The sequence below is a fragment of the Ambystoma mexicanum genome, chromosome 3p (assembly GCF_040938575.1).
Source record: "Ambystoma mexicanum isolate Mex_15411 chromosome 3p, UKY_AmexF1_1, whole genome shotgun sequence".
NCBI lineage: Eukaryota > Metazoa > Chordata > Amphibia > Caudata > Ambystomatidae > Ambystoma > Ambystoma mexicanum.
In genome coordinates, this window is record NC_090925.1 from 215,782,424 (window position 1) to 215,806,336 (window position 23,913).

The following is a 23,913-nucleotide window of genomic DNA, read 5'->3' on the forward strand; positions in this document are numbered from 1 at the left end:
GGAGGTGGGGGGAGTACCCAGGACTGTTTAAGGTTGGCAGGGATGGTGCCTGAGGTAAAGGAGGCGTTAATCAATTTAGTGATAAAGGGAGATAATTCTCTGGCAGCGTCTTTTATTAATTGTGCCGGGTAGATGTCACCTTTACAATTAGATGGTTTAAGCGACAGGATAATTTTTTCTACTTCCAAGGTGGTCATTTTGGATAAGTGGAAGGTATTACTGTGCACCAATAAGTTATTGGTATGGGGCATTTTAGGCGAATCCTGAATTTTAAGTACTTTTTTTTGCTGGATTTTATTTTGGAGTGTGATAATTTTATTTGTTAGGGCTTACTGGATATCTGTGCACCAAGGTTTGTCCTTGGTACAGGCGTCCGGTGTGGCGATAGGAGACAAGTTCCTTTAGAATGGAAAAAAGCTTTCATATTGGAATTTGATTTGGCTATACGATCATACGAGTTACGCATTGCCTGGCAAACGTCTTTTTTGTAAAGTGAAGCGAGAGAAGTTAATTTAGCTTGGTTACCGACTGAGGGGAAGAGCCTCCAGGTGGTTTCACTCTTTTCAGAATGCGTAGGTCTCTTAGCTGTGGAGTAAACCATTTGTTTAGATGAGGTTTCGGTTTGCTTGATCTAAGTTTGAGAGCATGATATTAAATTCTTGTACTAGGGTGCTGGGGTTTAGATTTGCTGATAATGCGTTGAGGGTCGGTAATATAGCTGGGATCACTTTCTGTGCAGTAATACATTTTTTATTTCTGGTTAAGCAAGGTGGGGCTAGTGGAAGGGCCGTGGGGTTAGGTCTGGAAGTAGCTAGGTTAAAGGACACCAAAGAATGGTCTGTCCAAGGTAAGGGCATTATGGACAAAATAGTAGCTGAACAGTTACAGTTAGCTATCCAATCTAACGTTCTTCCCTTCAGGTGCATAGGCTTGTCAACTCTGAGTTAGCCAATACTATTCACGCACTAGGCCTATCACTGTAGCATTAGTATCCGTGGTGTCATGGAAACCTAAGTTAAAGTCCCCAAGGAGGATTAGTTGAGAACAAGGTTTGAGGTTAGCGAGTAGGTTATGGAGATCCTTTTCAAAAGGTGCCTAAGGGGCCTGGGGGTCTATATAAAAGGTTAATGGTGAGTGCTCGATTATTTATCTGGAGTTTGGCAGATAGGGTCTCGCAGGATTGAATCGATTGGGTGGGTACTAGTCTGAGTGAGAGGCTCATTTCAGAGATTATGGCGATGCCGCCACCTCTTGCACCTTCTCGGTCGCGTCAGATTATCGTGTAGCCATCCGGGATGCGACAGTCCTGCTGCATTGTGTAGCCAAGTCTGTGATTGCAAGAAAGTCGAGGTTGCCTTCTGAGATTAGGTCGGCAAGCGATCTCACGTTAAGGAGTGCTCCAACGATAGTTGGGGTCTCATTGACTTCTGTGGCTTGGGGGGATGGAGTAGTAGATGTATTAGGTGTTTTAGGTATCCCATCCAGGAGCCGGGTTAGAAGTTAGAAATGGGGGGGGTGGTGAATTCTCTTTACTCCCTCCATGAAAGCCTTAATAACTGGTATCGTCCACCACAACACCTTCTGTTGTGATGTAGTGTAGGCTGAAAGAGCAGCTAAGCAAACCTTTAGTGAGTTAAAAACCAGTCCGAGTCTAGTAAATGAGTCAGGTACAATACAATGTAGGTAGGTGAGCAGTCAATGAGATTGATGCTCTTGGAATTGCACCAGATGACAAAGCGCTTCAACTTACTGGAATAGCAATATTGGGTGTTAGGTTTCCTTCCCTCTCCAAGTATGTCCATGCATCTGAGGGAGTTGGAGGTGCCCAAACTCTATGACCTCAGGAGCCAGTTCAGAGTTTGCAGGCACGGGTGAAGTGTTTCTCCCTTGTCCTGAGATAACATGTTGTATGGGCAAAGTAGTTTCACTGGGGGAGAGACATCTCCATCCGATGAGCAAACCAGGGTTCCACCAATATCAAGGTGACTGGTTCCTGGTGCATCTTGTGCACAATCTTGTTAAGATCTTGTTAGGGCATAAACAACTTTCCCTGACCATGTGATCCACAGTCGATTCTTCTTGGAACGGTTCTGGGGGTACCTGGAGGCGTTCTTGACACTAAACGTTCTCTAAACGGTCGATCTCTGGAAAGCCCCATTCTGCGAAAACATTGGACACTGTCTTCGTATAATCGCCATTCGTACTCCATGGGTTGTGGGAAATCTCTGCGGAGTACATCTGCCAGAAGACTGAGTTCCCCTGGAGCATGTTGTGACAACAGGAACATGCGTTTGAGAACCCATTTCCAAATGTTCTGGGACAATTTGGACATCCCTGGAGAGCGAGTGCCCTCTTATTTGTTCAGAGAGTACATGGCCGTGGTGCTGTCTGTAAGGATCAGGACCGTCTTTCCCTGCAGCTGTGTCTGAAAGGCTTTCAGAGCTTTGAATATTGGCAATAGCGCCAATAGATTTATGTGGTTGGATGCTACTTCTGGGAACCAAGCGCTGTGCGCTGTCTGCTGCAGCAGGTGAGGCCACCGACCCGTGAGAGATGCATCTGTCATGAGTGGGTTCTACTGCGGGGATGGGGTACCTTCAAGAGATTTTCCCTCGACCACCACTGCAGCAAGAGAACGAGGCCTGGCGAGACAACTACTTGATCGTCCCATTGTCTGCTGGCCTGACACCACCGGCTGTTGAGCCACTCTTGCATTGGACGAATGTGCAGCCACGCGTGCATAACCAAATGAATGCAGGACGCCATCATTCCTAACACTCACATAGCCTTGCGTACTGTCACCTCCCGACTGGCTACCTATTGAGGGATTTGAAACATGTTTTGGACCCTCTCGTTGGAGGGCAAGACAAGGCTGTCCTTTGTTCGAATTAGAGCCCCTAGGAACTGCTCGATTTGACAGGGGTCTAAGCAAGCGTTCTTGAAAATCCTGCAAGCTCTTTCGTCCCAAGACATTAAAGGACAGGTCGACAAAACAGTGGCCGGCCTACGTGATGCGGGCCGAAAGCCATTCCCCTGTTGGCACTGCTGCATTTCTTTCCAGGTATGAAGACTCCAGTCGGTTAGGCCACTAAATGAATTACATGGAACTGTTTCCTCCCCCCAAACTTTCCTTTGCTACTTGTGACTTTGAGGTGCAACACTTTCAGGCCCTGCCCCAAATATTGTTTCGTGACAAGTAAAGGTTTCCCACTCCTCCCAATTTCTTCAGCACAGCAAGACTTCTTTATTGGTCAAGTCCATGACAAGAGAATGGTGCTTACTTCTGCATTGGGCTGAGCTCTACACGGACAATCAGCTCGGTCTTGGAAGGCATGTTCTTGAAGACGTCAGCCTTTAGCCTCCGCAGCATGTGCGGCCCCAGCATGTCATGCAGCTTCTTGATCTGGTCTTCTTTGGCAATATCTGCAAATTCCTCCAAGAAGCCCTCCAGATTACTGTGAAAATCAGAGCAGAGAAAGAAGAATGAGCATATATTTTCTGCGAGGAACACAAACTTACTGAGGAAGGGGAGCAAGGAGGAAGCTCGGCTAGGAATCAGTCCACGCAAGATGAGAAGGAAATGGATAGGAAGGAGCAAATTGCCAATGGGCGATAAACAAGTTGGAGGACGGAAACTCTCAGGAAGGAGTGTCCGGGGGGAGTGATAGATACGCAAAAGTGAAATCAGAAACTCTGTAGTAGACATGAGTAGAGACCCAAAAGGAACTCCAGCACAAAATTGAAAGAACACAGGGTTTACAAGGTAGTCTGACAATCCTATGGGGATCTCCCATTTAAGAGAAGCAGGGTAAACTCCAGATTATGACTTCCATTACAGAAGTATGCCATTTATGAGTAGGCTCAGCTTTAAACAAATAAAAAGGGAGCGCAGAGGATCCATAAACAAAAGACCAAATAGCATCTCACAGGACAAAACTTAATCTTACTGAAATCTCTCGGGTGTGAGGAAGTTTAGCAGATGGAAGAGCTCCTCTAGGTTGTTCTGCAAGGGTGTACCAGTGAGCAGCAGCTTGTGTTGCAATGGATAGCCATTCAGCACTCTAAAAAACTAAAGAAAGGCAAAATTAAAACAAGTCGAGGATAACTGTTCTCCCTTACTGTACCAGACATCCATGTTACTCTTGACTGTCTGCATCCACAATATTTAAGCTAACCACCCTTACCTTGGACTGGTTATTCTTCAGCCGGTGGGCCTCGTCCACAACAAGACATGCCCAATCGATGGAGCCCAGAACAGCCGTATCGATGGTGATAAGCTCATAAGAGGTAAGCAGGACATGGAACTTTACAGAAGAATCTTTCTGAATATGGAAAGTTAAAAATAATAAATGTCAAGACAAATTAAAACAAATACATCCTTCCCATGGAGCTTTCACTCTGGGGAGATTATTATTCCCTTCAAAGAACAAATCTTTGGGAATCAGTTATATTCAACAAGGTTTCCTGCCTCCCAAAATGGGCATAAACCCTGCCTCCTCTGAACACCTCCCTCCTGCCTTAATGCACTGCCCCCGGCGTATGCCCACTGTACTAGCGCCTTCTTTTAGTAACCCCCCCCCCCTCCCGAAACCCCACATCATCTCACCACCTATGACCATGGTATTCTATCACTGATACTCTGCGTCCGCCGTCCCCCCACCCACCCACCCACGTCCTAATCACCACCCCACCACTAACTCAGATCAGGGAAGCACTCTGGAGCACTAATCACATGACTCATACCCTCATTCCCCACATCTCAGCCCAACCAGCCCTCTCACCACCCTTTCACCCCCCAGACATCTACTGATCACACCACCCTTCTCCCATCCCTCACACCCCACGCAGTTTCAAAATCATAAGCCACCTACCCCACACAAATTCCATGGCATCTGTGCGCTCACTCAGGAACACCCCACCACCCCAATCCTCCTGGCCCCTGCCAAAGCCCACTTGACACCCGCATTTGCACCCACCCACTTGTCTAGAGCTCCACGTCACACCATTAGCGGCATTCCCTGCATGCACTCCATCCACACCCCCCACATCAACCCCACTGCTCCTCACCACCCACTCAGCCTCAAAAACGCAGCACCCCCCCTACATTGCGGTCTAACGAAGACAACCACACCACACAAACTCCACACAACTCGGAGCTCCACCACCTCACCTAAGAAACCCCCTCACTCGCTCCCTCTGCTCTCCTTCTACCCCCACCCTCCAACCAACCCCTCATTCAAATCCTTTCCAGTCTCTCAAAGTATCATGGTCTTGCTCCTTCTATAACTGTCGCCTCATCCTCCTTCCCCTCTGACCCTCCTACCCTCACAGCCCCCTGCCAGTCAGATCCAGAAAACGTGACCGGCCCTCTCCCTCAACTCTTCATATCTCACTACTTCATTGGTCCAACCACCCAGCTTTCACCTCCCCCGCTCCCGATACCCCTTGAACTCTGCCTCCCAGTAATCCTAGCGCCCGCCAGACTCAAACAACAATCAACGTGCCAAACCCTACACACCTCACATGTTCCACTCCACACCCCGACCGCTAACACCCCCCCCACCTCACATACCTACCTCCGCCTGCCTACTCTTTTCACACCCCATCGATCCAACCCATTCACCTCCACCCCAAACCCCCCCCCCCACCACACCTCCGTCAGTCTCAACTAGCCAAACGAATCTGATCACTCCCAACATTGCAAAGGGCACCTATGTAGACCGAACACTTCCTGCCACGAGCATCAAGAGAATCCCTTCACCTCATGAAATCACATGCCTCCTTTTCAAAGCCTGCTCCATGGCGCAAAAAAAATAAATAATTTTTTTTTAAAAAAACGGCATTTTTGACCTATCCTCTGACAAACGTGACCTCACCTTTATCACTGAAACCGGGTTCTCCGACGATTTTGCACTAGTGGCGCACAAGGCCTTCCCCAGCTACACCCCCCACCCCAACCCCTTGCTTCTCACTTATCTCCCGCAACAGACCTTTCAGAGGTGGAGTGGCAATTCTCTACAAACCGCACTTCATCTCTCACTGAAACCAAGACATGCAATGTTAACTGAATACCTCTAATAAAGCTCTCGCCATCATCAACACTCACAGCTTCCTACTCCTATACAGGCCTCCCTGGATATGACAGACATTTTGCCAACAATCTGACTCAATAGTTACCATCCAGGTAATTCACCCAACATTCACACTACTGGGAGACTTCAATATATGGTTCGATGTGCCTAACAACCCCATGACCCCATCCCCTGGTCGACAGCCTTGAGGCACTCAACCTCTCCCATCATACCACTGGCCCAACTCACTCGGGTGGTCACACCGTAGATGCGATCTTCGTCACTTAGGACCTAGTCCGCTCCCAAACCACTTATCTGGACAGACCACTCTGCCATCCCTTTCCCTATCCACACACCAGCCCCTTCTCCCACGGCTCCCCCTGCCCTCCCCTTTGATCAAAAACGCTGGAACAAAGTCAAGGTACTCCCTGACCTAGCTGAAACCCGGCTACTTTGTCTGCCAGCGATGCTGACCTGTGGTCGACCCTTATTCATCAAATTCTTTGACTCCTGGATTTAAGAAGCACTAATCCCTCCCACTCCATCACACCCCGCAGCGTCATGCAAAGGACCATCCCCCAAATGGATCACGGCCCACCTGAAGACTTTCAAAAGTCAAAATAACTCTGGAGCGCAAATGGCGAGCATCTAAAACCGCCCTCAACAGATCTATAGTCGCCTATCACAGTAATTACAAATACGAAAGGCCAAAAAGTCCTATTACAATAAAGAAATTCTGAAATGCAGCAGTGTTAGGGAGAATTGCATGCAGTACCCTCTGGGACCACCACATACAATTAGGACTACAGGTCTAAGCAAAACCAACCTTTGGCATCAGTCTGTCCTACACAGTTTGTGGTAGGAAGCTGAGCAGCCAGGCTCATGAAGAGGGAATGTGAGAAGTAAGACATGCATTACTTATTGTAATGGCATTTCTAATGATTGCATCTGCTTGGATTCACATGCATCCGGTGGTCCGACATCCAGTGGTAACCGCAGAGTATTACATCTCGTCTTTCGTGGACCGAAAAGGGGCAGTCGGCATAGGTGTGTCTGTAACACTATACCCATCTTGACGTGTAGTGTACCCAAAATCCAGCACACGTTGAGGTCCCTTTGATTGTAGTTTTTCTGCCATGAGGGAGCCCAAGGCTATTTTGAGTACATGAAGAGATAAAGTAGTAAGACGTCCATGTTTCTTCCACCCCGAGCGGGGAGGTAGGCAGGGCGCATGTGAATCGAAGCAGATACAAACATCAGAAATGCTATTACGGTAAGAAATGCATGTCTTCTGATGCTCGTTAATCTGCTTAGAATCACATGCTGTGAATAGACTAGCGAGCAGTACCCGAGTTGGAGGTGGGTTGTGAGAAGGAACAGTAGAGAAAAGATGTCTTAGTACTACTTGTCCCACCTGAGAACCAGACCTAGAATTAGTGTCTAGGCAATAGTGTCTTGTAAAGGTGTGTACAGAACTCCAGGTTGCCACTTTGCAAATGGACTCTAGGGGAACATTTGCAATGAATGCTATGGACACCCCAATGCCCAGAGTAGAATGTGCTCTAGGCTTGAAGGGCAGTTCTCTTAGCAAGAGAGAAAAAGTGATGCATTTAACAATCCACCTTGAGATAGCCGATTTAGAGACAGGCTCCCCCCCTCTACCAGCTGCCACTGAAACAAATTGGTTTGTCTTCCTCAGTGGTTTACTTCTTTCCAGGTAGCACATGACTGCCCTGCGCAGTGTGTGTAGGCTTCTTTCGGCCATGCTAGTGGGATTCTGGAAAAGGGTAAGTAGTTCAATCGATTGGTTCACATGGAACTTAGAGATAAATTTAGGTGCGAATCTGGGATGAGTGCGCAGAACTACCTTATCCCTGTGGACTGTAAGAAAGGTGTCTAGCACAGAAAGTGCCTGTAGTTTGTTAACCCTTCCGATAGAAGTAATAGCCACTAGGAAGGCCGTCTTATAAGGTCAGGTATTTTAGAATGGCTTTATGCATTGGCGAAAAGGGAGTTCTCATGAGCCTGGTTAAAACCACATTTAGATCCCATAGCCGGGTGAGAAAGGAGGATGAATCCGCTTAACCCCTTCCATTAAGGCCTTAATCACTGGTATCTTCCACCACGACACCTTTTGTTGTGATGTGGTGTAGGCTGAAAGAGCAGCCAGATTAACCTTTCGGGAACTGTAGACCAACCCTGTGTCCGACAAATGGGTTAGGTACAGCACAATGTGTGTGGGTGAGCAATCAATGGGATGGACGCCCTTGGTATTACACCAGATGACAAAACGTTTCCATTTGCAGGCATAGCAATAACAGGTGTTGGGTTTTCTAACTCCCCCCCCCCCCCCCCAAGAGTATGACCATGCACCTCTGAGGGAACTGTAGGTGTCCAAACTATGACCTCAGGAGCCAGGATGCTAAGTTCAGAGTTTGTGGGCATGGTTGTAGGGTCTCCCCCATACCCCGCCGAGACATGTTGTACTGGTGGGTAGAGGGACATTTCCATTATATGAGCGAACCAGGGTTAACGGGCCCACATGGGGCCACCAGTATCATGGTAACTGGTTCCTGGTGCACTATCTTGTTGAGAAGGGGAGTCGGGGGGGGGGGGGGGGGGGTTACGGGTTGCGGGGGACGGAGCATAGACTAATTTCCCTTACCATGTTATCCAGAGACCGTTCCCCTTGGAGCGGTTCTGGGGGTACCTGGAGGCATTGGGATTTCTCCCAAGTCGCAAAGACGATGCACACGATGTCTTCGTGCAGATGCCATTCATATTCTATGGGCAGAGGGAAATCTCTGCTGAGCACGTCTGCCAGAAGATTGAGTTCCCATGATACATGTTGGGACAACAGAAACATCGTGTTTGAGGGCCCACATCCAAATGTTTTGGGACAGCTTGGATAGCCCTGGAGAGTGAGTGCCCCCCTGTTTGTTCAGGTAATAGATGGCTGTAGTGCTGTCTGTTAGAATCAACACTGTCTTCCCTTGTAGTTGCATCTGAAAGGCCATTAATGCCTTGAACACCGCTAATAGCTCCAGTACATTTATATGGTTGGACGCTTCTTGTGGGGACAACACTCCATGCGCTGTCTGCTGAAGCAGGTGAGCCCTGTGCCTTCCACTGCAGGGGTGGTGATTTTCCCTTTCAAGAGACTTTCCCCTGACCACCACTGCAGAGAGATAACAAGAGCTGGCGAGACAACTACCAGATCTTCCCTTTGTCCGCTGGCCTGACACCACTGGTTGTTGAGCCACTCTTGCATGGGACACATGCAGACGTACAAGGGGAACCAAGTATATGCATGACGCCTCATTCCTAGCAAACGCAGGGCTCTGTGCACCGTCACCTCCTGACTGGCTACATATTAAGGTGTCTGAAAAAGCATGTTCTGAACCCTCTCGGAGGGGAAGACGAGGCAGTCTTCCGTCAGGTATTAGAGCTCACAGAAATTGTTTTGACTGGGGATTAGACTTTTTTTCCTCGCTGATAGAGAAACCCAGACTGAACAGAAGGTCTACGGTCTTTTGGGTGTTCAAAAAACATGAGTCGTACGAGTCCCCTGTTATGAGCCAGTCGTCGAAGTAAGGGTAACCTGGGACAAATGGTCTGCACAGGTGTGCTACTGCCAGGACCTTTGTTAACACCCTTGGTGCTGAGGCGATGCCAAAGGGGAGCACCTTGAATTGGTAATGCCTGTCCTCTATCATGAACCTTGCATATTTCCTGTGCGCTGGCAACATTGAAATATGAAAGTATGCATCTTTCATGTCCAATGTTGCCATGTAATCCCCCCTGTTTCAACAGTGGGATCATCCCTTGTAGCGTTACCATGCAAAACTTTTGAGGTTTTATGAACTTGTTCGCTGGGCGCAGGTCTAGAACAGGGCGCATGGTGAGGTCCTTTTTGGTACAAGGAAGTACACTGAATAAAATACCCTCGTTTACCTGAAGAATAGGGACGGATTCTATGGCGTCCTTTCCCAGCAGCGCTTCCACCTCTTGATTCAGGATCTCCAGATGGTCCAGTGAGAGGCGCGGTGGTCTGAATTGTGGAGGTCTGCCGAAATCCATGCAGTACCCGTGGGCAACCGTCTATGACCCACTGGTCTGAAGTTATCCCCTCCCATGCCGGGAGGAAAGATGTTAAGCTCCCCCCGACCTGGGTGACATGGGAGGGGTCCTGGATCTGATGGTCATTTCTGACCAGAGGCTGTGGCTCCTCTAGGATTGGGGCCTCTACCTCTGGCATTGCCGCGTCACTGACCCCTTGGTGGGTAGTATGCAGGGCTTCCCGATGTTTCTCCAGCATTAGAGTTTCCCGTGCTATAGCTCTGACTTGCACGGGACTGCCCCTGAAAGGACTGACGAGAATTACCTCCCTTGGGTGGGTGGGGAGGATGGGGGCGTTTGATTAATCTGTTGCAGGGACTTTAGAGTTTCATGCTTTTTCTTGGCCGTTTCCAGGGCCTCATCGACCGCCTTTCTGAAGAGGTTAGTTTGTTCATTTCTTCAATGGGTTTATGGGTTTGTTGATGAGAGCGGCCTGTGTCTCAGGCTTGAAACCAGAGTTACGAAGCCAAGCGTGCCACTTAAGTAAAGTGCCCTGGGCAAGAGACCAGCCTGCTGTCTCAGCAGTGTCCAGATTGTTCTTTATTACATTGTGGTTTACTTGCCTGCCTTCGGCCACAATGGTGAGAAGCCTGACATGACGGGTTCTGGTTCCTCCAGCAGACCTTGTACTAGGTTCCATTGAGCGTCTGCATAACTCGCCAGCAGCATAGTGTTATTCGCTATGCGTATGGTATATGCAGCAACTGAGGTAACCCGCTTACCTAAGGCATACCACCTCTTGGATTCTTGATCCAGAGGCGCCTCCTGCCAGTTTCTGGTTGGTAATCACTACCAGGGAGTCAGGAGTGGCGAGTCTTTCTTTTATTATTAAGGAGCGGAAATGGCCTGGCTTGTGGGGGGCGGGGGGGGGAAGGTGTCCTCCTTGAGAATGTCTTCTACAAAGTCCTGTTCGGGTACCGCTTGAGTAGTGATTTGGAAATGATCTGCTGCCTTCCTTAACATGGCATTGAAGGCCATTTGGTCGTTCTTCCCAATTGTCCGTGGCATCTGCCTGGTCCTCTTTGTAGCCCTGCAGGAATAAAGGTGCTTCATCTTCACTGTAAATGTCCCGATAAGTATCCATCTGGACGATGTCTTGGGTTGTCCACGAGATCTTTTCTGGGAAGGATGTTCAGAAAAATTGATAATTTTTTCAAGACGATCCATTCACCCTTAAAATTTCTCCCTGGTCCACTTCTAGGAACTAGAAGGGCCTACAGGTGGAAAAAAGTCTTCCGCCCCTCGACGTCGAAATTTGTCAGTGTGTTGTAAAGAGGCTCCCGACTGTCCTCGTAGGTCTTGCGAGAATCGTGGCACCATGGCGTATCTATAGATTTGTCCGCATCCTGCCCATGTTTTTCAACGGAATAGGTATCAGCCCAACCGCCTAAGTAATTCTTGTGATACTGTGTTCAATCACCACCGAATAGTCCTTGAGTTAGTGGGTCCGAAGGTCTATTGGTAGATTCACCGCCTACCGCAGAGTTAGAGGGCCTAGCGGTAGGTTTCTCGCCTTGAGGCCTAATTGTAGATTTTGGGCCTACCGGGCCTTTAGGGACTGTTAAGAGTTGAAATTCCGCGCTTCGACATATGAACCTGATTTAGGGGTAGCGCTCTTGTTGGTTTTGGAATGCCCAGTCGCAAAACACTGCTGCGGAGAAGGCTGTTGGCCTGAACGATCAGAGGAACCCGCCAAAATCTTTGACGCCCCTGCTGGCGCTTTCTCCTTTTTCGACATACCCGTCGAATTAGGTGGAGGGGTTGTTTAGTGTAATGCGTTCTTTGTACTCCCCTGTCCCCGGGTGTTGTCCCTGAAGCGAGACTAGCGTCAGGCCTTGAAGGGTCAGGGACGGGCGTGGCAGACCTAGAAGTGTCCGCCTTGAGGTCCATCACATCCGCAACAGATGTTTGGTCATCGGAGGTGCCCCCGTCACTTTTGGTGGGTGTGGCAGTGGGGGGCCTGCAGAGGGTTCTGCCCGCGACATACCGTAAGCGGCCCACCGCTTTACACAGCGCTCCTTAAGGGTCTTAGGCCAAAGGAGGTTACAAGCCACACACCGCTTCTCGTGATCGAAGGGGAGACGGGAGTTGCACATCCTGTGCTCGTCCTTCCACGGGTATCATGCCCTACACTTAGGGCATAACCTTAATTGAGTCCTTTCCATAGCAAAAGGTGTAAACAAAGATGACCAGACCTAGAGGGTAAAGAGGGGGGGGGAAGACATACCCCCGACCCCACTCTCCCTACTGTGAAGGCCAGCCAGAGGGCACGGCCACATGGATGCTTCAGCCGCCGGATTTTAGGCGCCGAAATCCACCGCTGTAGTCAAATCCCTGCAGTCTTCGAAGTTGTTCCTGCCGCCGAAGTGACTTAAAGGGGGATTACCCGGCAAATCGTTTTAAGATAAACAATGGCTCTTATGTAAGAGCTCCGCCATAGGGCAACCAGTCATTTGGGTGGAAAAAACAATCTGAGGGACCTCGGTGCATGAGGGATTTTGGGTCCACTATACCTCACGATAGGGATAGTGTTAGAGACACGCCTATGCCTATGTCCCGAAAGACAAGATGCCATACTCTGCGGTTACCACTGGATGTCGGACCATATGCTCAGCATGTGATTCTAAGCAGATTAACAAGCATCAGAAATAAAATTACACATAGGTCTTACAATCACAGGGGGTCAAGTAGACACTTGCACTCAAGGTTGCATAAGACATCATGGAAAATAGCCACAAAGGAAGGCTGCAGAGACCGACCACATACCTAGACCCAGACGAAAGCCCCAAGTGACTCTCCCACTCATACGTACCGGACGAACATATCCAGACCGGCAGACGCACCTAGATAGACGTTGGCCTGCGTCGCATCTGGATAGGATCGATTGAAGGATAACATGCCCACGCCCAGAAAAAACGTGAATGCTAGCATGTGCCAGACCTAGAATTGTTAACACCGGCCTGCGTGGCGCCCAGATGAGTTGTAAATGTTAGCATGCCCACACCCGACGGGTCTCTAGACACTGGCCTGCGCCGCATCTGGATGGGGGTGTGAAGGCTGGCATGACCACACCTGGATGGAGTCCTAATCATCGGCCTGCGCTGCGTCTAGATGGGAATATGAGGGCCAACAGGTGGCACACTCAGACAGAACTACGAATGTTAGCATGATAAAAGGTCAGGTAACCCACTAACCAATATAAGCTCAAACTCTGCATACTTATCTCACTCAAAAAACTCACACAACCATCTCTCGCACAACAAGCCGCACGCACTTCACAACACGGCAACACCACATAAGCCAGAACCACAGCACACGCTGACTGACTCCGATCCGATACCCGCGCCAAAGCTCAGCACCCGGTGTATACTGAGTTGAAGCTGCCAACAGAACACCACTCCTCTCACTATCCTACTCCCTTCACCTAACACATCCCACCTTTATCGTTTTCAGATCCGCCTGAGCGCCTGGGGACCAATTCCATTGGTGACGGTGCGCGGTACAAATACCTTTAACATTTAACAAAACACTTATTAATTTATTACACAGTAATTTAGAAAACATTCACTAGAAGGAGGTAACTTAATATTATACACAAATACACTTGAGCACAAAACCAATAGGTTTGAGTAAATTAGGCTCTCCTGAAATAGGAGCAAAATGGCATTTCAGTCACTTTAAATAGGAGTACAAAGGCACAAGATAATAGAATAGATCACAGATACTTTATCAAGCAGTGCAAATTGTTTTAGTTCACTAGAGGACTATTCAGTTCGATAGGCCTAAGCCAAAGTCAATGGGCTAGTGTCTTGGATAGGAAAGAGCAGTTCTTGTAGTAAACGGTGAAGTCTTTGCCAAAGTTCTCTTAAGTAGTTTGTCGAAAAAGAAAATCGTATGTTGGGTCACAAGCGGATTAGGCCTGAAAGTTGGGAAAGTTTCACAAACTTTCACAGCGAGAGTTAAGTTCTCTCAATCGGGTTGGCACAGTACCTTGATATGAAGAAAAGATGCAGCTGAAGACGTCGGTTCATGGCATTTGCTGCAGATCTCACTGTTCCTGAGCCTCAGTCGTGGGGACAAGAGGGAGGATGTCAGGGGACTCCTGCACTGTACGGATCGTCGGAAAAAGTTGACAAAATGGAGTTCCTTCAGTTCAAGTAGCTATAATTCAAGCACACAAGCTGGTGTCCCTCCCCCTGGTTAATCCTAACCAGCTCAAAGAATGGCATCCAGGTGGCTTACGAGTCGATTGGTCCCACCAACTCAAAAGGAAGAAGTCATCCTTTAAGGGGCTTCTCTGTCGAGATGAACTTGGCAATTAGGACCTGCAGCAGGGCTTCACCGGGCAAACCAATGGTCCAGGAGTTGCAGCCGCCTTCCTCTTCCAGCTAGCCTTCGGTTCTAGTGGTCGACTCTGCTTTCCAGTCCACAAGACTCACCTTCAAAACAGTTCTCTCCCTTTCATTCCAGCCTAGCTGCCACTCACCTTGGCCGGCTGTCTGTCCTTGCCAGACAGTCAGCCAGCCAATCACGCCAGAGTGTATTTGGGTTTCCTAGGAGACTAAGCACAGGGAGTTTCGGGCACCTCCTTCACTTCCTGCCCATCCCAGACACTCGGGCGTCAGAGGCGGCCTTCAGTCCTGAAGCCCACCAAAAGCATGGCAACAAAGGGATCAATCCTAGTTTGGCGCGCAGAGCCGACTCTAGAAGGACCTTTCCAAAAAGAAAAGAAAAAAAAACTGACCTGTTTAAACAAAGGGGCTTAAGGCGCCATCTTGAAAAACATGGCTCCCGCGATTTTTAGCTACCGGTGCTCGCGGTCAGGCAAAATCATGGTAGTTTGTTGTAAAACCACTGCCACCAGCCATTTCGATAGGAAAGGGTAGCATCTGACTGCTACATGAGTTTCTAGACAGGAGGATACTAGGTAACACCTCCAGCACTCTATGGGAGGTTAGTGTGTGCTGGCTCGATAATTTAAAAAGACTAGTAAAGTCAATTTAACTACACATTCTCTGGGAAACAGTTTATACCAAAGAAGGTATTTAAACCTTTGGGAAGTCTAAAAGACATCCCTGTCTCACTGCACTGAAGGTGTTGTGTAACACATGAAAAGATGATGCCTATGGAGTTATCTAAAACTCCATAATCAAACACCACAAGATTAAAACGCACATCAAAATACATGAAAGAGGGGGGAAAAAAGGCTCACTCTTTCCAGGTCAAAAAACTAAGTCCTCCAAATCCAGCAAAGTTGCTGGGGGTCTCTAAAGTGAAGAGAATTAGCACATTTATGAGAATTCTCCCTAACAAGCAGCAGCAAAGAACTCCACAAGATAATCTCAGAATTCGTGAACCCCAATTGCAACTCTGCCCAAACCACCCCCATGCAATTGCTCCGATTCCCTCACGCTATATTTCTACAACACTGCACTTGATAGGACGGCAACCCTGAACACCAAACTCTCCACCCTCAGCTCCTGCCCACACCTACCCCATCTGATCCAGTTACCCTGACAACTGCAATGCCAGAATTTGACTCTTTCCAACCCATCCTGAGAAACAAGTACCTAGATCTACTATCTGGTAGCAGACCCTCCGGATCCCCCTTGATCCCTGTGTCCCACCTCTTTTGAAAGAAATATTCTCCACTACTTGCGCAGGAGGATATGCAAGGTCCATACTAAATGACTCCCTCACCTCCAGCACTTTTTCCAGAAGCCTTCAAACAGCGCAAGTCAAACCGCTTCTAAAAATAAGCATCTCTCGACCCCTTTGAATTACACACCGATCTCCAACACCAGATTTCTAGCAAAACGAATTCACCAGGCTGCATACTCCCAGCTCTACCGCTTTGCAGAATCCAACAAACTACTTGACCCTGCGCAATCCAGGCTTCGGACCACGGCATGGAACAGAAACCGATTGCGATCTTGGATGATCAAGGTCGAGGCAGACTGAGGGTTGCGCAGCAGCCTTTGATGCAGTTACCATTCTACCCTCCATGACCACCTCCACTCCCTAAGAATCTGTGGCTCGGCACTCAAATAGATTGCCTCCTTCCTCAGCAACAGGAAACAAATCGCTTGCCCCCCCCCCCACGCTGCGCTGTGAACACTGGAGTACCCCAAGCCGCCTGCATCTCTGCTCTCCTTTTCAACCTCCGACCAAAACCCCATACCAATCATCTGCGTACACAACCTCTCCTGTTCGAACTAAGCCAATGATACCCAAATTATCCGAAGAATTCCAAAAACAAAACACCAACCCTCATCCTGTCTCAAATCTAGATGTGTTTAGTATAGTAATTTCTTTGATCACCTGTGTCTCAAACATAGCTGTGTTTAGGCATAGGCCTCACTCCCACTATACAGAACTCTCAAATCGCAGACCAACTCACTGTAAAGCGAGACATAACTCAACGCCTAATTACTGTGACGAGACACTGCGATTAGGGGCCCACACCTCATATGACGACACAGTCGTAGCTGCGCCCGTCAGAGCCATTTCTAGTTAACAGATATCCTTCTTAAACCCACATAGCTAGCTCACCATAGTGAACCTCGTCCGGGGAGATGGACAAGGACAGCCACCGATAACGTCCAACAATAACCCCTAACTACCTACCTTACTCAAGAGAGCAACTAAACAAGCCTCCACACCAAGAACACCGCACCACAAGACAGCCAGACCAAAGAAAAAGCCAACTCGACAACAGCAAACAAAGACCAAAACAACTGTCAAGCTTAGAATGCTGCGCAAACTACCTATACCGAGGGAAAGAAAGGAAAAAAAGCACACGGAACAGCAACAAAGGCCCACAACTACAGAACACACTCCCACAGACGGGAACAAAAACCGAACCAAAGCTGAGAGGAGACAAATCCCTCCACTTAACTCCATACCTTGCAAACAACCGGTTAGCAGAACAACCCAACGCTAGAAGCACCAACATCAAACAAGCAAACACAACCACGCAGAAGGATGAACAACCCTAGAAACAACAAAAAAAAAAAACTAAAAAAAAAAAATAAAGAGAGACGCAGTAGCACCTTACATCACCAAAACAAGAGGAACTTCCACAACTCCTGGAAGACGAACCAGATAGGGTAAAAAAAAAAAAAAACAAGACAGATCCTATAAGAACTCTGACGACACAGACGCCCCTGCACCGACACCTCAACAAGAGATCGACCAGTAAGGAAACTTCAACACCGATCAGAAGATGACCCCAACAAGAAAGCCCAAACCAAATTACACCTCCAAACTCCCCTGCAATGTACTAAACGCAAGATCCATGTCAAAACACAGATCTTTGACCTACTCTATGACCAAGGCATTGACATCCTAATCAAAGAAACATGGCTGGACGACAACTACAAAAATCACACTCCAAAGCTGCTTCCCAACAGACTTCAAATGTCTTTAAATAAACAGGGAAAACAAAAAAAAGAGGAGGCATCGCAATAGAATTCAAAGGACAACTGAAAATAAAAACAGACGAACCTCATCAACTGTGAAACCATGGAAATACACCTAACAGCAAACCCAAAAACCAACATCACATTCATCCTGGTATACAGACCGACATACAATGCAACCTGCGTCGATAACTTCATAGAAGCCATCACCAACATAGCCACCAAGCACGAATATCTAATCATCCTGGAGGACTTCAACATCTGGTTTGAAAAAAGTCATGCCAACTTCCAAAACTCACTGATTGGACAACTCACTACCATGAAACTAGAACAGCTGGTCAAAGGGGCAACACACTCGGCAGGACACACCCTTGACGCAATCTTTGCCAAGGAAGAACTCTACCACGGCACCGCCAATACAAATACTGTGGAGAGACCATCTCTTCATCCCATTCTTGATCACTGCCAACTGAAGTCTGCATCCAACCCCCCCTCCACGCCCCAAACTCAACCACTACAAAAAGAAACTGGAAAAGCATCAAAGAAAGCAACCTATTCGAACAACTCGAGATGACCAAATCCTCAACTATAGAACTAGAGCTAGCTGACCTAGACGGGAAAGCGGAGCTACTACACAAATAGATTGCTGATACAATCGACAAGATCACCCCGGAAAAACCATTCACCTTATCAAAATAAATATAAAATAAAAGAGCAATGGCAAAATGCTTCACCCCACTACTAAGCACCATGAAAAAGGAAAACAAAATGATGCGAATGGAAAGAATACAACCCAGACAAAAACACTGTTCCAGAAACAAATCAGAGCATACAAGAAAGAAATACAAAAAAGTGAAGAGAAGGCATTATGACAGAACCACAAATGCCACGAACACACAAAAAGAAATGTTCAACATCATTAAAGAAATGAGAAACCCACCAGGCTGCGACAACACCCCAACCCCCAGAGAGAACTTTTCAACGACCTGGCAGACCACTTCAAGAACAAAAACATCTGACAAATCATACAAAACAGATCAACCAACCACAACATTCAACCCAATGAACCTAACAGAGCCACAGTACAAACTCCAAAACTTTCCTGAAATATCAGCAGAGGCATTCGCCTTGCTGGTAAAACACAGCAAGACAGCAGGATCACCCATGGATCCCTGTCCCCCTGACATCTACAAATCAATCCTCGCACAAGGAACGCCAGCAGAATATTACAGAACCCTCCTAAATCTATCACTAACAGGAACTGTACCAAGGACCTTCAAATCAGCATATATCAAACCGCTTTTAAAAAACACAAGTGGCGACATACAAGACCTCTCCAACTACAGGCCGATCTCAAACATTCCCTACCCAGCAAAACTCATTGAAACCTACAAACTAACCCAAGAAAACATAGAAAAACACCACCTGCTAGACCAAGCTCAAGTCGGTTTCAGATCCGCAAGAGGAACAGAAACAGCACTATCCATCCATTTTAGCACGATCTAAAAACTAAACCAGACTAACACCAACTCAGCCCCGATTCTGCTCAACCTCTCCTCGGCCTTCGACACAGTTCGCCATGACAGCCTAACCATAAGACTAGAAGACAGGCATAACAGACATTGCTCTACTCTGGATTAATTCATTCCTAGCAGACAGAACAGAAACCGTATGGATTAAACCCTTCAAATCCACCCCACGATTTAACGACTGGAGTACCACAAGGATCCTCACTATCACCACTGTACTTCAAAATCTACCAGACTCGTTATCAGAATCTTCAAAAAGTACAACATTACATGCTACAACTACGCAGATGACACTCCAATCAACAAAATCGAAGACATCCAAGCCGACCACTCAACCCTAATTGAGTGTCTAAAAGAAGTCCTCAACTGGATGAATGCCAACAACCTGAAAACCAACCCAGGAAAGACAAAGAAACAAGTTACTTACCTGTAATTGTTCTCCGGCATGGGTCTGGCATGGATTCACATGCTCATGGATATTCCCCGTCAGGCTCGGAATCCTCGGTAAAGGATAAAAACATTTTTTTTAAAAGTTTCTGAACTGTCTTTCTCCTAATAACCAATCAATCAGTCTCTGGGTCATACTGTCCCAGCCAATGACTGCCCTCTGGCAGCCATCTTCAGATTCGGTAGCACATAAAGTGGCAGTAGGACCATGAGACGCAGAGGGGTAGGTGGGAGGGTTCGCATGTGAAGCCATGCTGGAGAACAACAGTTACAGATAAGTAACTTGTTCCTTCTCCAGCATGGGATCTGGCATAGATTCACATGCTGATGAATACATAGCAGTACACACATGCACAACCACAGAAGGGGGCAAGGCTCAACATTAAGCATCTCTTACCTGCTCACCTTCAAGCAAACAGGTTGCACAGCACCGCTTGGCCGACTCTGGCCTCCTCCCTGGAATCCCGGTCGACACAGTAGAATCTCGTGAAGGTGTGTGTCGACCTCCACCTAGCAGTCCTGCAGATGACCAGCAGGGGCACACCAGACAGGAACGCCGTAGTTGCAGCGATCACTCATGTCGAATGGGCTGTCGGACGGCAAGACAACAGTCGGTTTGCCAACCGAGGACAAAGGGTGATGCAGCCGGAGAGCCACCTGGAAATGGAAGCCTTGGAGAGGGCCTTCCCCTGGTTCACAGGGCCAAAGTTCACAAACAGCTGTCATGTCTTCCGAAAACTCTGTGCGGTCCATGTAGAATCAGCGCTCTAGCCACATCCAGCAAGTGCAAAGTCCTCTCAGCCGGCGACGGGAAGAAAACAGGTAACACCAAGGCCTTGTTGAGATGGAAGTCCGACAGCACCTTGGGCATGAAGGAGGGGTGCGTCCTCAGCATGACCCTCGTTCCGTGGAATGTCAAGTATGGTGGCTTACAGGATAGGGCCTGGATCTCTCACACTCGTTGTGCAGAGGTGATGGCCACAAGAATCGCCGTTTTCCACAATCAGAATTTCAGAGGTGCCGAATTGGGGACCCATGAGCCTAGTCAGCACCACATTGAGCTCCCACGCTGGGACCAGAGATTTCACTGGCAGGAACAAGCGGAAAAGTCCTTTCATGAACTCCTTAACCAGGCGATAAGACCAGTGACAACCGCCCTGGAGTTATGGTATAGCGGGAGATCGCCGCCAGATGAATTTTGATGGAGGCGCGCACCAGCCCCACAGCAAGTATGGCAGCACCTGAGGTGCCGTAATCCGTAGAGGGTTCATCTTCTGTGCACAGCACCAGACAGTAAACCTCTTCCATTCATGTCCGTAGCACTTAGAGTCGAAGAAGCCCTGGCTTTGGCAAGTGTGAAGACGGATTTCTGAACTCAGACCTGCAGGGGCAGAGGTTCAGCAGGCCAGTCTAGTTTCTTGGAACAGAGTAACCTCTGGACAAGCCAGACCAATCAGGGTAGCAATGGCAGCGGTCAAGACTAAGTCTCAAGAGGGGCGAGGGTGACTGAAAGACCTCAATGAGCACACAAAGCAAGGACACTTACAAATTATTCCAGACAGGTGTTATATTAAAAATATAGACACATTTATTACAAGGCCTTTGTAACATAGACCATCACAAAGAATCACAATAATACTCAAGTAAACCAACACTTCACAATCAATACACAAGACCGAGGGGGTCTAAGGAGTTATGAGCACGTAATATGTAGACCACCTAGATGGGGAGGAAAACAGGCAGTGCAAGTAATCATTAGACCCAGTTCGACATCAGAAATACACCCAACTAGGAGGAAGTCCGAGCCCTACGAAGAGAGGAGCGTTGTGCTCAAAAGTACCTGCACGCGCTGGTGCCAATGGACAAAATAGGGTCTCTTCAAGGGTCTCTGACAGTTCAGGAAGGTGAATGAAGCGATGCAGAACATGTCCCCACTACTCAAGCAAGGCCGTTACTTGCGGGCAGAGGCAGGGTGAGCGTGCGGGAAGGATCCGCTATTTTGCAACAGCAGTAGACAAGTAATGAGCTCCTGCGCGAGGGGCCACCGGTTGGGGTATGGACTTCTCACCAGTCCGCGACACAGGCAGACCCAGACTTCGCCAGTTCAGTTTACGTTGCAGGCAGGTTCAGATGCAATGTTCGGGACGTATCGATGCCACGGTAGCAAGATGCAGGGGCGAGGGTGTCCCAAATGTAGCGAACATGCACAGGTTGTTACCACAGCAGGGCAACACAGCAACCGCGTTTACTCTGGTCCGGGAGCACTCGTCTCACTTCAGACCTGGGAATGCCAAGTGTACGAAATTCGGTGCGAGGGTGCCGTGGACACAGAGATAGCAGTAGGCCAAGTTTCAAGGGCTTCCCCGGAACGGCGGCGGTGACAGAGCAAAACATCCTGCATAAGCTGGTCAGCCCACTGGTTGGCCCAGGGACACTTCCAAAGAGGCTTACTCGCAGGGTTTGATGAAGGTGCCGATAATAGTTGTTCCCACCATTCTAATGGGTCAAAGCGCCTTCGCAGACCTTCTAGGACGATCAGATGCAGAGGGGTCTTGCAGGACGACAGCGGCTCAGGGTGCCAAACCTTCAGCGGGTCACCAGCGGTTCCTCGTCTCAGCTTCTTGTTGCAGGATACTTGGCTCCTTATCCCCCTCATCCCTCCTTCGGTGTGAACTCAGGAGATCGACATGGTAGTGGTGTTTTCAGTCTCCTCTTATCCAAGGTTCCCTTCGCACCAAAACGGAGAGGACCCAATGGGAGATCTGCTCACAAACACTCACACCATACGTGGACCTATCACGGACCACAGTGGTCCCAGGCATTCCAGACACTCTAGATTCTATGGCACCCAGGATGTGTATTGGAAACAGACATCCCAGCCCACATCCTAGAGGCATACACACAAGGCTTGTAAAAGCCCACAAAAGCGTTGGGTTTTGCGGGAAAGTGCATGACCAAATAAGGATGACCCCGGGTCGGCTCGACCTGGAGGAAGGTGAGGGGGCAAGATGGTCAGAGGACAGGACAAAGAACCTCGTGGCATGGCCATTTTGGAGCCAGGCCACTTACTCGTGCCAAACGCAGTAAGCGCAGATAACATGGCAAAAACGGGTTCAAAACACAAGAGAAACGATAGCTGCCAACAGTCCTGTCTGTAACACACTTGCACAGTTCATAATAAGTCCATCGAGAGTTTCTAGGGCCTTTGGAATGACTAGAGACCCAAGAGTGCGTAAATGACGTTACAGTGCACTCTTGTTTTATGTTGCACAAAAGCCGCAACATGAGGAAAGGACTAAGGGAAACAAAGTCTCCCAGTACTGACCGTCTTAAGGGCATGTCCGTTTCCCCATCAGAATTGAGCGAGAGCCCAGAGGGGTGCGGCGGAAGGCTGCGCTTCTCTGGCAAAGTCTAGATCAGGGTGTAAAACAGCAGCAAAAAGTTTGGGGGTTGACACATGGAGGTAAAATTACATACAATTATGAAATCTTTCCTAACATCAAGTACCTCCTTGCAGTCTGCCGGGATCTCGTACCCTCCGAACTCTGGTGCTGCAGGAGCCTGGCCTGCAGGTTCAGCGACCCTGGGCCGTGGTGCAGCATCACGCCTCCTTCCCTGGCGAAAAGACCTGCGTCTGCCGAAAGCTTGACTGGAGGGGACTCTGACATGTCCAGAAGATCCGGGAACCTATCTGCCTCGGCCACGCCAGTGTGACGAGGATAACCCTGCACCTGGACCGTCTGATGAGTCGCAGAAGCAACAGTGGGAACGCGTAGAGGAACAGGCCGTCCCATGGGGAAGGAGAATGCATCCCCCATGCTCCCTGGCTGGGGAAACTTGCTGGCGAACCTCCGGCACTTGGTGTGTCGCAAAACATATCGATCTAGGGACTGCCCCATCGTCAGAATAGAAGATCCACTTGATCCTGCCAAAACGCACTTGTGACAAGAGCGCAGCTCCCTGCTGAGTGAGTCGGCGACTGTGTTCTTCACTCCTGCCAGATGAAAGGGTACCAGGAACACCTCTGGGTGACGGCCCAGTGACAGATCCTGCACTTACTTGTAGAGAGCCGGGGATCTGGTGCCCCCCTGCTTCAGAATGTAGAACATCGTGGTGGTGTTGAAAACCCGCACCACCTTGTCCTTGAGGGACAGCAAGAATGATTTGAGGGCCCAAAACACAGCCCGGAGCTCTAGGACGTTGAAGTGCAACGACTTCTCCTCCGGGCGCCAAAGGCCTCTTGGTGGAGATCTCCGGTGTGCGCGCCCCATCCCTCCAGGGAGGCGTCCGTCACTGTCTCCTGATGTGCCGGGGTCTGAAAATCTG

At 48.7% G+C, this 23,913-nt stretch overlaps 1 protein-coding gene across 2 annotated transcripts in view; it reads right to left on the reverse strand.

Moving 5' to 3' along the window:
• The window catches only part of CHD4 (chromodomain helicase DNA binding protein 4), a 497,532-nt gene that overhangs the window by 301,689 nt on the left and 171,930 nt on the right, over positions 1-23,913 (reverse strand). For both annotated transcript variants that reach the window (XM_069650684.1, XM_069650685.1), the window contains exons 17-19: positions 4,185-4,322; positions 3,948-4,069; positions 3,282-3,455 (exon numbers count right to left, since the gene is read on the reverse strand). In XM_069650684.1, the coding sequence (XP_069506785.1) occupies positions 3,282-3,455; positions 3,948-4,069; positions 4,185-4,322 (434 nt within the window). The remainder of the gene's footprint in view (positions 1-3,281; positions 3,456-3,947; positions 4,070-4,184; positions 4,323-23,913) is intronic.